Source organism: Mastigoproctus giganteus, chromosome 8 (genome assembly GCF_048544385.1).
Source record: "Mastigoproctus giganteus isolate SK-2022 chromosome 8, ASM4854438v1, whole genome shotgun sequence".
Taxonomy (NCBI): Eukaryota; Metazoa; Arthropoda; class Arachnida; order Uropygi; family Thelyphonidae; genus Mastigoproctus; species Mastigoproctus giganteus.
In genome coordinates, this window is record NC_143582.1 from 208,337,430 (window position 1) to 208,351,284 (window position 13,855).

At 36.5% G+C, this 13,855-nt stretch overlaps 1 protein-coding gene across 1 annotated transcript in view; it reads right to left on the reverse strand.

Moving 5' to 3' along the window:
- LOC150082232 (uncharacterized) overlaps positions 1–13,855 on the reverse strand; it is a 1,008,282-nt gene that overhangs the window by 860,642 nt on the left and 133,785 nt on the right. Inside the window, exons 26-27 of the mRNA XM_090379191.1 lie at positions 11,158–11,287; positions 7,716–7,896 (exon numbers count right to left, since the gene is read on the reverse strand). Coding sequence (XP_090235317.1) covers positions 7,716–7,896; positions 11,158–11,287 — 311 coding nt within the window. The remainder of the gene's footprint in view (positions 1–7,715; positions 7,897–11,157; positions 11,288–13,855) is intronic.

The following is a 13,855-nucleotide window of genomic DNA, read 5'->3' on the forward strand; positions in this document are numbered from 1 at the left end:
TTTATACACCTCTATCAGATCACCTAGCCAGTGCCCAGTCTCCAGACACTGTAATTTGCAAAACTTAAGCCTTTCTTCATAAGAGCAACCCTTTGTTCCATTCACTAATCTTGTTACCCGTCTCTGTACTCATTCCAGCAGCTCTACATCCTTCTTGAAATGAGGAATCCAGACCTGTATACACTACTCAAGTTGTGACCTGACCATTGCCTTATACAAGGGAATAATCACCTCCTTATCCCTGCTAGAAAAATTCCTGTATATCATTGACAAGACTCAATGAGCTACTCTTGCAGCCTGTCTGCACTGCTCAGAGAACTTCATATCTGCCTGCACAATTACCCCCAGGTCCTTTTCATTCTCTACTACTGTCAGTGTAGTACCACAGAGTTGATACGTTGCTCTGGTGTTGCTGTTTCCCATATGTAGTACTTTACATTTGTCAATGTTAAACTTCATTTGCAACCTCTCAGCCCATCTGCTCAACCTTTCCAGATCCTGTTGCAGCAGCATAGCATCAGTAGTGTTATTAACAACCCTACCAACCTTTGCATCGTCTGCAAACTTGGACATTAAGCTTGATATACTATCATCAATATTATTTATAAATACAGAAAACAATAATGGACCCAACACTGAACCCTGAGGGCCTCCATTAATAACATTAGTCCACGATGAGCAGTGTCCATTGATTACCACTCTCTGTCTTCTCTGGCGCCTCTGTAGCCAGGTGGGAAGGAGCAGCAGTGCGTAGCACACGCTTTTTGATTAGACCTGGGTTCGAGCCCATCACCACCAAATACGGAGGATGCGGAAAGGTCAGGGAATGACCACCACATATCCTCGGAGCAATATGGCCTTAGTTGCTAATGCTCCTAAAAACCAAAAACAACATCTGTCTTCTCCCCCTCAACCATCCCTTTATCCATAGCAGCAATTTGCCTCCAATGCCACACTGCTCCAATTTGTGCAGCAGTCTTCCGTGTGCAACAGTATCAAAAGCCTTTCTAAGATTCAAATATATAATATCAAAGTTACTCCCTGCATCCAGTTCTTTTGTGACTGCGTCATAGTATCAAATCAAATTGGTCAGGCAAGACTTTCCCTTAACAAAACCATGCTGTTCCTGAGCTATAACTGAAGTCTCGTCTAGATGATCCTGCACTGCTTCTTTATCCAGTGCCTCCATTAATTTTCCTGGAACAGAAGTTAAACTCACAGGTCTATAATTACTTGTGTCAGCCATCGATCCTAATTTGTGAATTGACGTCACATTTGCACATCTCCAGTCTATGGGTACCTTCCCTGAGTCCAAAGAAGCTCTCATAATTATGGCTAAGGGTTTGCTAACTTCCTTTGCTGCCTCCTTTAATATAACTGGATAGATCTCATCCACCCCAGGTGCCCTTTTTATGTTTATCCTCAAAACTTTTTCTTCCACTTTCCTCTCAGTTATTACAAAATCATCTACCTCACTGCCAGAGTTTACTTCACCTCTGGCATTCTCCTTCCTGAAAACCTCCTTGTGTGTGAATGTAGATGCAAAATACTTGTTTATTTTGTTAGCCACCTGAGCAGGATCCTCAAATGTCAAACCATCAATATCCAGTGGACCACTCTGATTCATCCCTTTCTTTCTAGAGTTTACATAGGTAAAGAACTCTTTTCTGTGTTTCTTTGCATCCTTTGCCAAGGATTTCTCATAATCTGCCATTGCCTGCCTAATCTCCTTTGTGACTTGGTTATAGACTAACTTATATCTATCATAGGCTTCCATGTCACCCATTAATTTATATGTATCCCATGGATTTTTCTTCTCTGCCATATGTCCCATTAGTTCATCTGACATCCATTTAGGCCTAAACTTTGAACAATATTTCTTAGCTGGTATGTAAAGCCTAGTAGCTTCCAAGATAAGTTCTTTGAATGCTTCCCATTTTGAATTTACTCTTTGAATCTGTTGGTCCCACTGTATAGAATTTAAATACTGTCTCAGACCATCATAGTCACCTTTACGAAAGCAAAAACCCTTCCCTTTACCCCTGATGGTAGTTATCTCTTTGAGAAAATCCCACTTCAGCACACTGTGATCACTGCCACCTAGCGGTTCCTTTATCTGAAGATTCTTAATGCATGAAGAATCACTACTGATAATCAGATCAAGAGTATTACTCCCTCTAGTTGCCTCCCGAACATGCTGATGTAGAAAACAATCATTCAATAAATCCACAAAAACCAACCCACAAATTTCAGTCAATATCTGGGAAATTAAAATCCCCCATTATAAAACTCTCTGATTTACTGGCCCACTCTATTTCCCTGTACAGTTTCTTATTATAATCATCAGTCATTAGGCCTATAGCACACTCCTACTCTCAATTTTCATCTCCCAATGCTTATGTCACACCAAACTGACTCAACACTGCACTGTCCAGCGATGTCGACTGACTTCACTTCCTTGGATTTTATGTGTTTCTTAACTAATAGCATAACCCCTCTTCTCTTCCTATCCTGTCTATCCTTTCTGTACACATTGTACTCCTCAAATTCCAGTTCTGCATTCCTTATATCTGTGTGACACCACGTCTCTGATATCCCAACAATATCTGCCTTTGATGTTTTGAGCAATACCTCAAATTCATCAAATTTATTTACCAAACTTCTAGCAATGGTGTACACACAAGTATACATGCACCTGTTCCTATTCTTAGCTACCCTAACACAACCCATGTGTTTACTTGTACCACAATGACTCCCAGCAGTCTCTGAAATATCCTGCATCTTGTTTTCCAGGCTGCTGGTGATTATTATAGGAGGTGATTATTCCTTCGTATAAGGCAATGGTGTAGAGTTGTAGAATTGCTTGAGCGAGTACAGAGAGGGGTAACAAGATTGGTAAGGGGAAAGAAAGGTTGCTTTATGAAGAAAGGCTTAAGTTCTGCAAATTGCAGCATGTGGAGACTAGGCACTTGCAAGGTGATCTGATTTATGTGTATACGGCCTTGAATGGGTTGAGCATGTTCAATTCTAATGAGATTCTTCCTCTTGTTCAGATTACGAACCCAAGGGGCATAATTTCAAATTGAGGAAAGACAGTTGTAGAATAGATGTGTGGGAATTTGCCTTTAGCCCTCAGGTAGTTGATTGCTGGAACAAATTTCCATCTGTTTTTGTGGAAGTTGATAGCATAAAGAAATTGAAGGAGGAACTAGACAAACGTTTAGAGGGAATAGAAGTGTGAAATGTTTTTTTTTTTTGGATAATGCTACATAAGCTTGCTTTTTTGAATCACATGCCTCAATTACTACTGCTACTACTACTTTCACTTCCTGTTAGCAAAAATTCTATAAAAATGCCAGTGACTACATCACATAAGTTATATAAAACAAATAAATAAAAAAAATAAATAAAAAAAACAGATTGTTAAGTAATGAAGAGTTAAAAATACAAATACAGTTACAACATTAGTATTAACAGAGCAAGAAAGCAAGCTTATGCTGCATCAACCAAAAAAAAAAAAAAAAAAAAACCTCCCATTTCACCCCTCCATTTGGTTCCAAATGCCTGTCCAGCTCAGCCTTAAATTTATTTAGGCTATCAACTTCCACCACAAAAGATGGAAGTCTGTTCCACCAATCAACTACCTGAGGGCTAAAGGCAAATTTCCACACATCTATTCTACAACTTTCTTTCCTCAATTTGAATCTGTGTGCCCTCAGGTTCTTAATCTGAGCAAGAAGAAGAATCCCATCAGCATTCAGCTTACTCAACCCATTCAAGGCCTTATACACCTCAATCAGATCACCATGCAGGTGCCTACTCTCCAGGCACTGCAATTTGCAGAATGTAAGCCTTTCTTCGTAAGAGGAAACCTTTGTTCCCCTCACCAATCTTGTTGCCCTTCTTTGTATTCATTCTAGCAACTCTACATCCTTCCTAAAATGAGATCACCCGACGTGTACACAGTCAGTACTCTAGGTGTGGCCTGACCATTACCTTTATAACTGGATAATTACCTCCCTGTTCCTGCTAGCAAAATTCCTATATATCATTGACAAGACTCTATGACCTGCCCTGGCAACACCTTTACACTGCTCAGCGAACTTCATATCCAACTGCACAATTACCCCAGGTCTTTTTCACTTTCCACTTGTCTCAGTGTAGTACCACACAGTTGGTATTTTTCTCTTTGGTTATTGTTACCCATATGCAGTACTTTTCATTTGTCAATGTTAAACTTCAGTTGCCATTTTTCAGTCCATTTGCCCAACTTATCTAGATCCAGTTGGAGTAGCATACTGTCTTTACTGTCGTTACCAACCCTTCCAACCTTGGTATCATCTTCAAACTTGGATATTAAACCTGATATATCTTCATTAATATCATTGATAAATATACAAAACAACACCGAACTCTGGGAAACTCCACTAATAACATTTGTCCGCGAAGAGCAGTGTCTGTCGATTACTCAGCCATCCTTTTATCCATTGTAGCAACTTACTCTTAGAGAGTTAAAAAAATTTAGAATGACAGATAATATTAATTAATCTCAATAAGAATTGAAATCAATAAAGTTCAATGCTTTGCTGCGTTTGATTTTCAATCTTGGGATCTTTGAAATATGAATTTAATTAAATTGACAAATAATAAAATTTATGCCATTAATTATGAATTATTTAAAACAGGATGGATAAATGACAGATTTGCATATACATAGGGTTATCATAAGTAAACTATTCCAAACTCAAATATAAATTACATGTGGTGCGATCAGGTAATAATGTCTAAATGAAAATTGCTGTTGAATAAAACAATAGACACTTTAGAGGTGCTAATTGCCAAACAATTAAACTATACTAATAAATCAGCTAAAAAACTGCAAAATAAAAGTGAAAACCAGATAAGCAAGCAAGAGCCTTCACTCACCCAGAGAAGCACAGTAGCATAAGATCTTGCAGGTATTGCACAACTGCTGCCTGAGATAATGGTAGGAAACTCTCTCTGCACTACCCCCAAGTGAACAAAAACACCAACCAAGAGAAATAATACAAAAATAAAAAAATAAATAAATAAAAAGTTTTGGGAAACTGGAGATCTTGATCAAAATGTAAATTTATTACAGGACATCTGCTACTGTGAAAAGTTTCAAAACTCGCCTTTCTGTCATGGCCTGATATTACAGCAAAGTGACGATAGATGCCCAATGCAAGCAATGCACAAATTAAACAAATTTGTGTATTGCTTGCATTGAGCATCATCAAAAAAAAAAAAACATGCACTTAAATATGGTTGAAATCCTGTAAAATTACATTAGCATTAGTAGTAGAGGCATACGATGCAAGAAAGCAAGCTTATTCAGCATCAGCCCAAAAAAAAAAAAAAAAAAAAAAAACCCTCTCCCATTTCACCCCTCCGTTCGTTCGAAATACCTGTCCAGTTGAGCTTTAAATTTGTTTAGGCTATCAACTTCAACAACAAGTGATGGAAGTCGGTTCCACCAACCAACCACCCGCTGGCCAAAGGCAAATTTCCGCACATCTATCCGACATCCGTCCTTCCTCAATTTGAATTTATGCCCTCTGAGGTGATTATTCTGAGAAAGATGAAGAATCCCATTGGCATTGAGCATGCTCAAACCATTCAAGGCCTTATACACCTCTATCAGATCACCTCGCCGGTGCCTAGTCTCCAGACTCTGTAATTTGCAAAACTTAAGCCTTTCTTCGTAAGAGCAACCCTTTGTTCCATTTACTAATCTTGTTGCCCTTCTCTGTACCCGTTCCAGCAGCTCTACATCCTTCTTGAAATGAGGCCTCCAGACCTGTATACAGTACTCAAGATGTGGCCTAACCATTGCCTTATACAAGGGAATAATCACCTCCTTATCCCTGCTAGAAAAATTCCTGTATATCATTGACAAGACACCATGAGCTACTCTTGCAGCTCGTCTGCACTGCTCAGAGAACTTCATATCTCCCTGCACAATTACCCCCAGGTCCTTTTCATTCTCCACCACTGTCAGTGTGGTACCGCAGAGTTGATACGTTGCTCTGGGGTTACTGTTTCCCATATGCAGTACTTTACATTTGTCAATGTTAAACTTCATTTGCCACCTCTCAGCCCATCTGTTCAACCTTTCCAGATCCTGTTGCAGCAGCATAGCGTCAGTAGTGTCCTTGACGACCCTGCCAACCTTTGTATCATCTGCAAACTTGGACATTAAACTTGATATCCCATCATCAATATCATTCATAAACACCGAAAACAACAACGGACCCAACACTGAACCTTGAGGAACTCCACTAATAACATTAGTCCACGTTGAGCAGTGTCCATTGATTACCACTCTCTGTCTTCTGCCACTCAACCATCCCCTTATCCATAGCAGCAATTTGCCTCCATGGACATCTACAGGACATCTGCTACTGTGAAAAGTTTCAAAACTCGCCTTTCTGTCATGGCCTGATATTACAGCAAAGTGACGATAGATGCCCAATGCAAGCAATGCACAAATTAAACAAATTTGTGTATTGCTTACATCTTTCACAAACAACAATAGTTGTCATGTTTGAATTATTTAGTTTTCCCAAGTGTAACTTTTAAATTTCACTAAACTAATTAGTTAAGAATAACTTATGTTGTGTTTGTGTTAATCTCTAAGAACTAAATTTTCCCTTGTGTGTATATCTTTTACAAACAATATCAAATTTGGGTGTTACAATACAGGATCCTTGGTGTTCTTTTCATGATTTATCAAAATATTGCTCATAGGGGTGAGAAAGTTACAATTCCATTGCATATACTGAGATTACACTTGTAATACTGTGGCTATGTCTAAAAAAAAACCATTGAGGTTCTTGAAATGGCCTAAATAGGCAATCTAAATGTAACTGGTGAGACTGGCTATAAGATGGCTGTATGAGGAGAAACTGAGAAACTATGTCGCTAGAGATTTAGTAACTAGATGCGCCTCCGTAGCCAGGTGGGAAGGAGCAGCAGTGCGTAGCACACGCTTCTTGATTAGACCGGGGTTCGAGCCCGTCACCACCAAATACGAAGGATGCGGAAAGGTCACGAAATGACCACCGCATATCCCGGAGCAATATGGCCTTAGTTGCTAATGCTCCTAAAAAAAAATCAAATAACAATAACAAGTAACTAGATACTTTAAAATTATTAGTAGTTACTAGAGATTTAGTAACTAGATACTTTAAAATTAATATTTAAAATTGTTGTTTATAAGGCTTTGAGAAAGAATAGTAAAATTAACGAAGGTGAAATTTTGAAGGTATTAATGTTGTGATCCATTTGAATATTGTCTCCATGAGCAGCTGAAGCTGACTGGGTAAATTCGAGTCCTGCTGGATCATTAGTTATAAGAGGAGGGAAACATAAGGCAATTTTTTTCTCTATTTTTTTGTTGATGCAGCAAATAATGAAAATATCATTGGTGTATCCACAAATTAAATAACAAATAACTAAATAATTAATAGTTAATAATAATATACAAAAATGAAAGCATTTAAAGTTCATCTACTCCACATGAAAACTGCATGCATCAATCTACTGTCATGCATGAGTTACAAATATTTAAGCCATCAGGAAGTTTTGGAATACAGAATATAAAAAAATAAAATATAAAATGACATATTATGAATTAGTTTTTGAATTGAAGTTCTTAATATTCCTAAGAATAAGTGTGAAAAGCTACTCACGCTCTATAGTTAACATGCACTGACTTGATGTTTCTCCACCAGAATTAATTGCTACACACTTGTAAGAACCTGCATCTTCGAGATAAGCTTCTTTGATTATAAGAGTACAACGATCCCCCTCAAAAAGTAACTGGAAGTCATCTGATTCTTTCACAGGCTTACCATTATGATACCATATAACCTAAAGTAGTATAAATAATATCATCTGTGGGCAAAAAGCTTTTGCTCTCTACTATACATTGTGTATATCATTTAACATCTCAGTTATAACACATTTATTGCCTTGAATGGCTGTCACCATTCAAGGCAATAAGTTGCTTGAAAGCCTTCTATGCTTTCTGTATAAAGTTGTTTTGGTTAACTGATATGCTGAGATTCTTCATATTTTTTTACAAATGAATAAGAATTTCATTGTTTTCTGTACACCCAGGTGGTTTCTCTCACCTGGGTATACATAATATTATATAACTGAACACTCAGCTGTACCAAGTGTTTGATGCAGCAATAAGCCAATGCTATCTGCCATGCCTACAGCTAATCTGTGCTATCTTAGGGGAAACTCGGTGCCGCTTGACTTGTAACACTATAAATTATGATCATTTTAGTGTGTAGGTGTAAAAGTTACTGTTTTTACTGCCAATAATAAGTTGCCAAGATGATATTCTGCTACAGCATGGCCAGTTTGATAGAATAGGAAGTCAGCTACTGGTAAAATCCTCCATTTACAACCAACTGCTCAGATTGAAAATCTGCAAGTACCTCAGTAAAAAATCTAGGAGAAGAAGAAAAGCAAGAAAATACTGTCATAAGAAAGTCCACTTATCATTCATTTGGATCTAAATCCTGTTGGAGATGGAGGAATTCTTAAAGGCCTCTTCAGTTGGGGGTTGTAGTTATTCATCTCAGGCAGAAGAGAGTAGGGTTTCCATGTCAGTTATTCTGGGTTTTCCAGCCTGCTAAATGTGCAAATTGGCATGTGAACACACACTTGTACGTACAAAAATACACACAACACAATATGGCCTTGGGTGCTAATGTTAGTGCATTAACATTTGGTTACAATCCTACAAAATAATAACACTAAAATCACTTCTAATGATAGTCAGCTTATCACACAGCATCACTCTTGCTGCCTTGTTTCAAGTCTCCACAATGTGCAGCATAATGAGAAAGTCAAGGTATAGAGGGTTCTGTCAAAATGTCAGAAACGTTAAAACAAAATTAGAACCTTATTTGACTTACTGCTATCCTTCAAGTACAGGATAAGTATTACAGAGATGTGGTTAGTGAATTTTTAGAACCTGTTTCCAAGTTTCAACTATGTTTACACTACTATTTTAGACTTATTAAAAAGAAGGTGATATGTGTATACCCATCTAATAACTCTTGCTGCATCAACAAGCAGTGGTAATTGATCACTATTTAAATATAAAATTTAACTGTAGATTTGAACCTGTAGTATCAAGCTTGAATGTAATTTGGGAAATGTATTATGTATTTCACAAAATAACTTCTAAATTAGTTTATATTCCTAGTCTGAAGTAATGAATTTTCTAATAGTGGCCAATTTTAATAAACTGCTTCTTGCCAATAAGAAAATTTCAGTCAGGATAATAAACAAGTTCAACATTGATTCCCGCATGCTTATTTCCACCCTCAACATGCCACAATTGACAGAATTATATAAAAAAATCCAAGAAATGCTGCAAGAAGATTGAAGAATGACTTGTGATAATATTGCATGTGTTGCTGGCTTTGACTATGATTCAGCTTATATTACTCTGAAGGGACATTTGGAGAAGAAAAAATTGCAACTTGTTGGGTAATAACCCACCACCTTCTGTCAGAAAATGAAAACGAAATTGTCACTGAGTTGCAACTTTGTTGTTATACAGATAGAAAAGAAAAGGTGTGTCTTTTTACAATGAATAATTGCAGCTGATGAAGTATGGTTATGGCATTTTGAAACTGAATTAACTATTCACAATCTACTGAATAGTGTCATCCTTCATCACATAAATCCAAAAAAGTTCAATACGAGCCAATCAAAATGGCCACTGCTACTTACACTTCCTCAGGAATTATTTGTGTTAATTAGGTTACACAAGGCCTACAAACAGTTTGCAGAAAATATATTTCATTTATAAGTAAATTTTTGAAAACCTGCATTGCAAAAGAAACAATCAGACCTGTTAAGTGAGGTCCACTGAGTCAGCATGATAGTGCATCTCACCACAAGGGTGATTGAGTTGTTGAATGCATGGTGATTGAGTTGTTGAAAGAATGCAACCCACAGTAAAGATTTTAGTTCCCCTGTTTCTGATGTTTCCAAGGGGAGAAAGATTTTTATCCTAGATGAACTCAATATCACTATGGACAAGACTGTGCAAATACTCACTATAGAATGAGTACTTTACAGAAAATAAAGAAGCAATTTTTTTACTTTCAGTTAGCATACTGTTAGTAAAGAAAAAAAGCAAACTTTTTTGCTTTCTGTTTGCATACCATTAGTAAAATGAAGCAAACTTCTTTACTAATAGTTTTCCAACAATGGTAAATTTTACTTACAAACAAGGAAACTATATAAAGGTTTATAATTGTAATTTGTTCAGATTAAACAAATTATGCAATTTATTAATACTTGTCCAGAACTTATTGACCCTCATATTGCATATAAAAATATATATAATACCGCAGTTATAAAATTATATTTTATGTTTACAACACCTACAATACTGTTAACACTAATTGTGATACTTCATTTTCACAAAGTTTACAGTATTTTTGACCAACTATAAAAAAATTTCAACAAGTTTAATTTTTTACATTAACAAAAGTTTTTTTTAATTAACTATAGAAAACATGAAAATATTTTATATTTTGAGTCCACACAGTACTGATGACAAATAAGGAAAAAATTAGAAAATGTTCAACAATGGTTATTCTATAAGTGTTTAAATGATGGAGGATATGTAAATACTCAAAGTAGTGCGATGACTATGATGACTTAAATCAACATATTGAAACCTGTTTCAACCTGAAAATTTAGGTCTAACCTTTGTTCCTATCTTTTTATATCATTAAAACTTACTGCAGTTGAAAATAAAATGGCTAAAAGAGCTTCATGCTGGTAAAAAAAAAATTTAAAACAATAGGACTTCTGTACCTTTATAACATTATGCTAAATAAGCTGAAAAAATTGATTTTAGAAAAATAACTGAAACTTTTTTTCCCAATAAAGGCATTTATCCCACAAGCATACTTCTATAACAAGAAGTGCACATGAGAATAAAAGTACTTCTCCAAACAGAGGTATGCTGTTCTTTACTGGTATGAAATATTACATAAAAGTTTCTAAAATAAAAACAACCAAAGAATCTCTTTCTTTTAATAAATAATATTCAAATCAACAGTGCATTATATAAAGTATTTGGTTACATACCTCTGGTTCAGGCTGTCCAATAATAATGCAATCAAATCGAACTCTATTTCCCTCTGTTACTACAGCATCTTTTAAATGTTGCTTTATTTGAGGTTTCACAGGTTCCATATCTGAAGCCATTTCAGAATCCCTAAAAATAAAAACTTCTTCATTAAAATAAACACAATATAATAATGCTATAATATAATAAACCCATAGTATGTTTATAAACAAATTACATAATTTTAATAAGCCAAAAAATTTTAAAGGCCAAAAAATGATTGAGTTTATTGAAACAAGTTGGAAAGAAAAACTTTACAGAAAATATTTCAATAATCCAACCACTTAGAGGCTAATTTTGATGATGTTTTGAAATCACTGTGGATATCATTTTCAAGTCTGGAGGAGAAGGAAAAAAATATCTCTCAATAAATTAAACAAATTGAAATTAAAATGAATTACAAATGGCTCAAGTTTTAATTAATATTAAAATTGGGTAATAGAAAAAAAAAAAAAAGAAACATACTCATTTGAGAAAAATTATTATTTAATAATATTTTAAATATATGATTTGTTATAATTATGGAGATCATACAATGCCTAGAATGGATGCTAACAGTATAAAATTTTAAAAAATGGAACCTTCCATAGTAGTAGTAGTAGTAGTGGCATGTGATGCAAGAAAGCAAGTGTATGAGCTTATGCAGCATCAGCCAAAAAAAAAAAAAAAAATCACACCATTCGCTCCAAATGCCTGCCCAGTTCCTCCTTAAATTTATTCAACCTATCAACTTCCACAACGACAGATGAAAGTTTGTTCCAGCAATTAACCACCCGCTGGCTAAAGGCAAATTTCTGCACATCTATTCTACATCTGTCCTTTCTTAATTTGAATTTATGCCCCCTTAGGTTCAAAATCTGAACAAGTGGAAGGATCCCATCAGAATTCAGCATGCTCAACCCATTCAAGGCCTTATACACCTCAATCAGATCACTGCGCAGGTGCCTAGTCTCCAGCCACTGCAATTTGCAGAACTTAAGCCTCTCTTGTTAAGAGGATCCCTTCATTCCCCTCACCAATCTTGTTGCCCTTCTCTGTACACACTCAAGTAAATCTACATCCTTCCTAAAATGAGGCCTCCAGACCTGTACACAGTACTCAAGGCGTGGCCTGACCATTGCCTTATACAGATGGACAATCACCTCCTTTTCCCTGATAGCAAAATTCCTATATATCATTGAAAAAACCCCATGACCTGCCCTGGCAGCTTGTCTGCATTGCTCAGAAAACTTCATATCTGACTGCACAATTACTCCCAGGTCTTTTTCATTTTCTACCACCTTAAGTGTAGTACCACACAGTTGGTACGTTTCTCTGGGGTTACTTCTACCTATATGCAGTACTTTGCATTTGTCAAAGTTAAACTTCAGTTGCCACTTTTTAGCCCATCTGCTCAAATTATCTATATCCTGTTGCAGTAGCACACTGCCATTACTGTCATTAACAACCCTGCCAACCTTTGTATCATCTGCAAACTTCGACATTAAGCCTGATATACCTTCATCAATATCATTGATAAATATACAAAACAACAGTGGACCCAACACTGAACCCTGTGGGACTCCACTAATAACATTAGTCCACGAAGAGCAGCACCCATTGATTACCACCCTCTGTCTTCTTGCACTTAACCATCCTTTTATCCATTGTAGCAACTTACCCTTAATACCATTCTGCTCCAATTTGTACAATAGTCTTCCATGCACAACAGTGTCAAAAGCTTTCCTGAAATACAAATATCTGATATAAAAATTATTTTTTGCATCCAGTTCCTTTGTAACCACATCATAATATCCTATCAAATTTGTCAGACAAGACTTTCCCTTAACAAACCCATGCTGTGTCTGAATTATTGCTGCAATCTTACCTAGATGATCCTGCAATGCATCTTTAACCAGTGACTCCATTATTTTACCCGGAACAGAAGTTAAACTAACTGGTCTGTAATTACTCATGTCTCCCTTCGATCCCCCTTTGTGAATTGGGGATACATTTGCACATCTCCAGTCTGTGGGAACCTCCCCTGAGTCCAAGGATGATCTCATAATTATGGCTAAGGGTTTGCTCAGTTGCTTTGCTGCCTCCTTTAATATAACTGGATAGATCCCATCCACCCCAGGTGCTTTTCTTATGTTTAACATCAACAATTTCTCCTCCACTTTGTTCTCAGTTATTACAAAATCATTAAGCACCCTGCTACAATTTGATAACCTTCTGCCAATTTCAAACCTTAATAATTTCTCATGTGTGAATGTAGATGCAAAATACTCATTCAGTTTGTTTCCTATCTGAGCAGGATCATCAACAGTCGAATCATCGATGTCAAGTTTTTTTTTTTTTTTTTTTTGGTAGTTGTTGGCGCATAGGCTTCTGTGGCCATAATGCACCTCCCAAGGTTTTTGCAGTACTTTGATCCAAGCCCGAGGCGGGAATCGAACCCGCGACCTTTGGGTTGTCAGGCAAGCACTTTACCCACCCGGCTAACTCGGTTGGCTCAATGTCAAGCGGACCAATCAGATTCAACCCCTTCCTTTTAGAGTTTATATAAGTAAAGAAATCCTTGCTGTTTTTCTTAGCATCTTTTGCCATGGATTTCTCTTAATCTGCCTTCTACTGCCTAACCTCCTTTGTGACTTGATTACAGACTAGCTTATATCT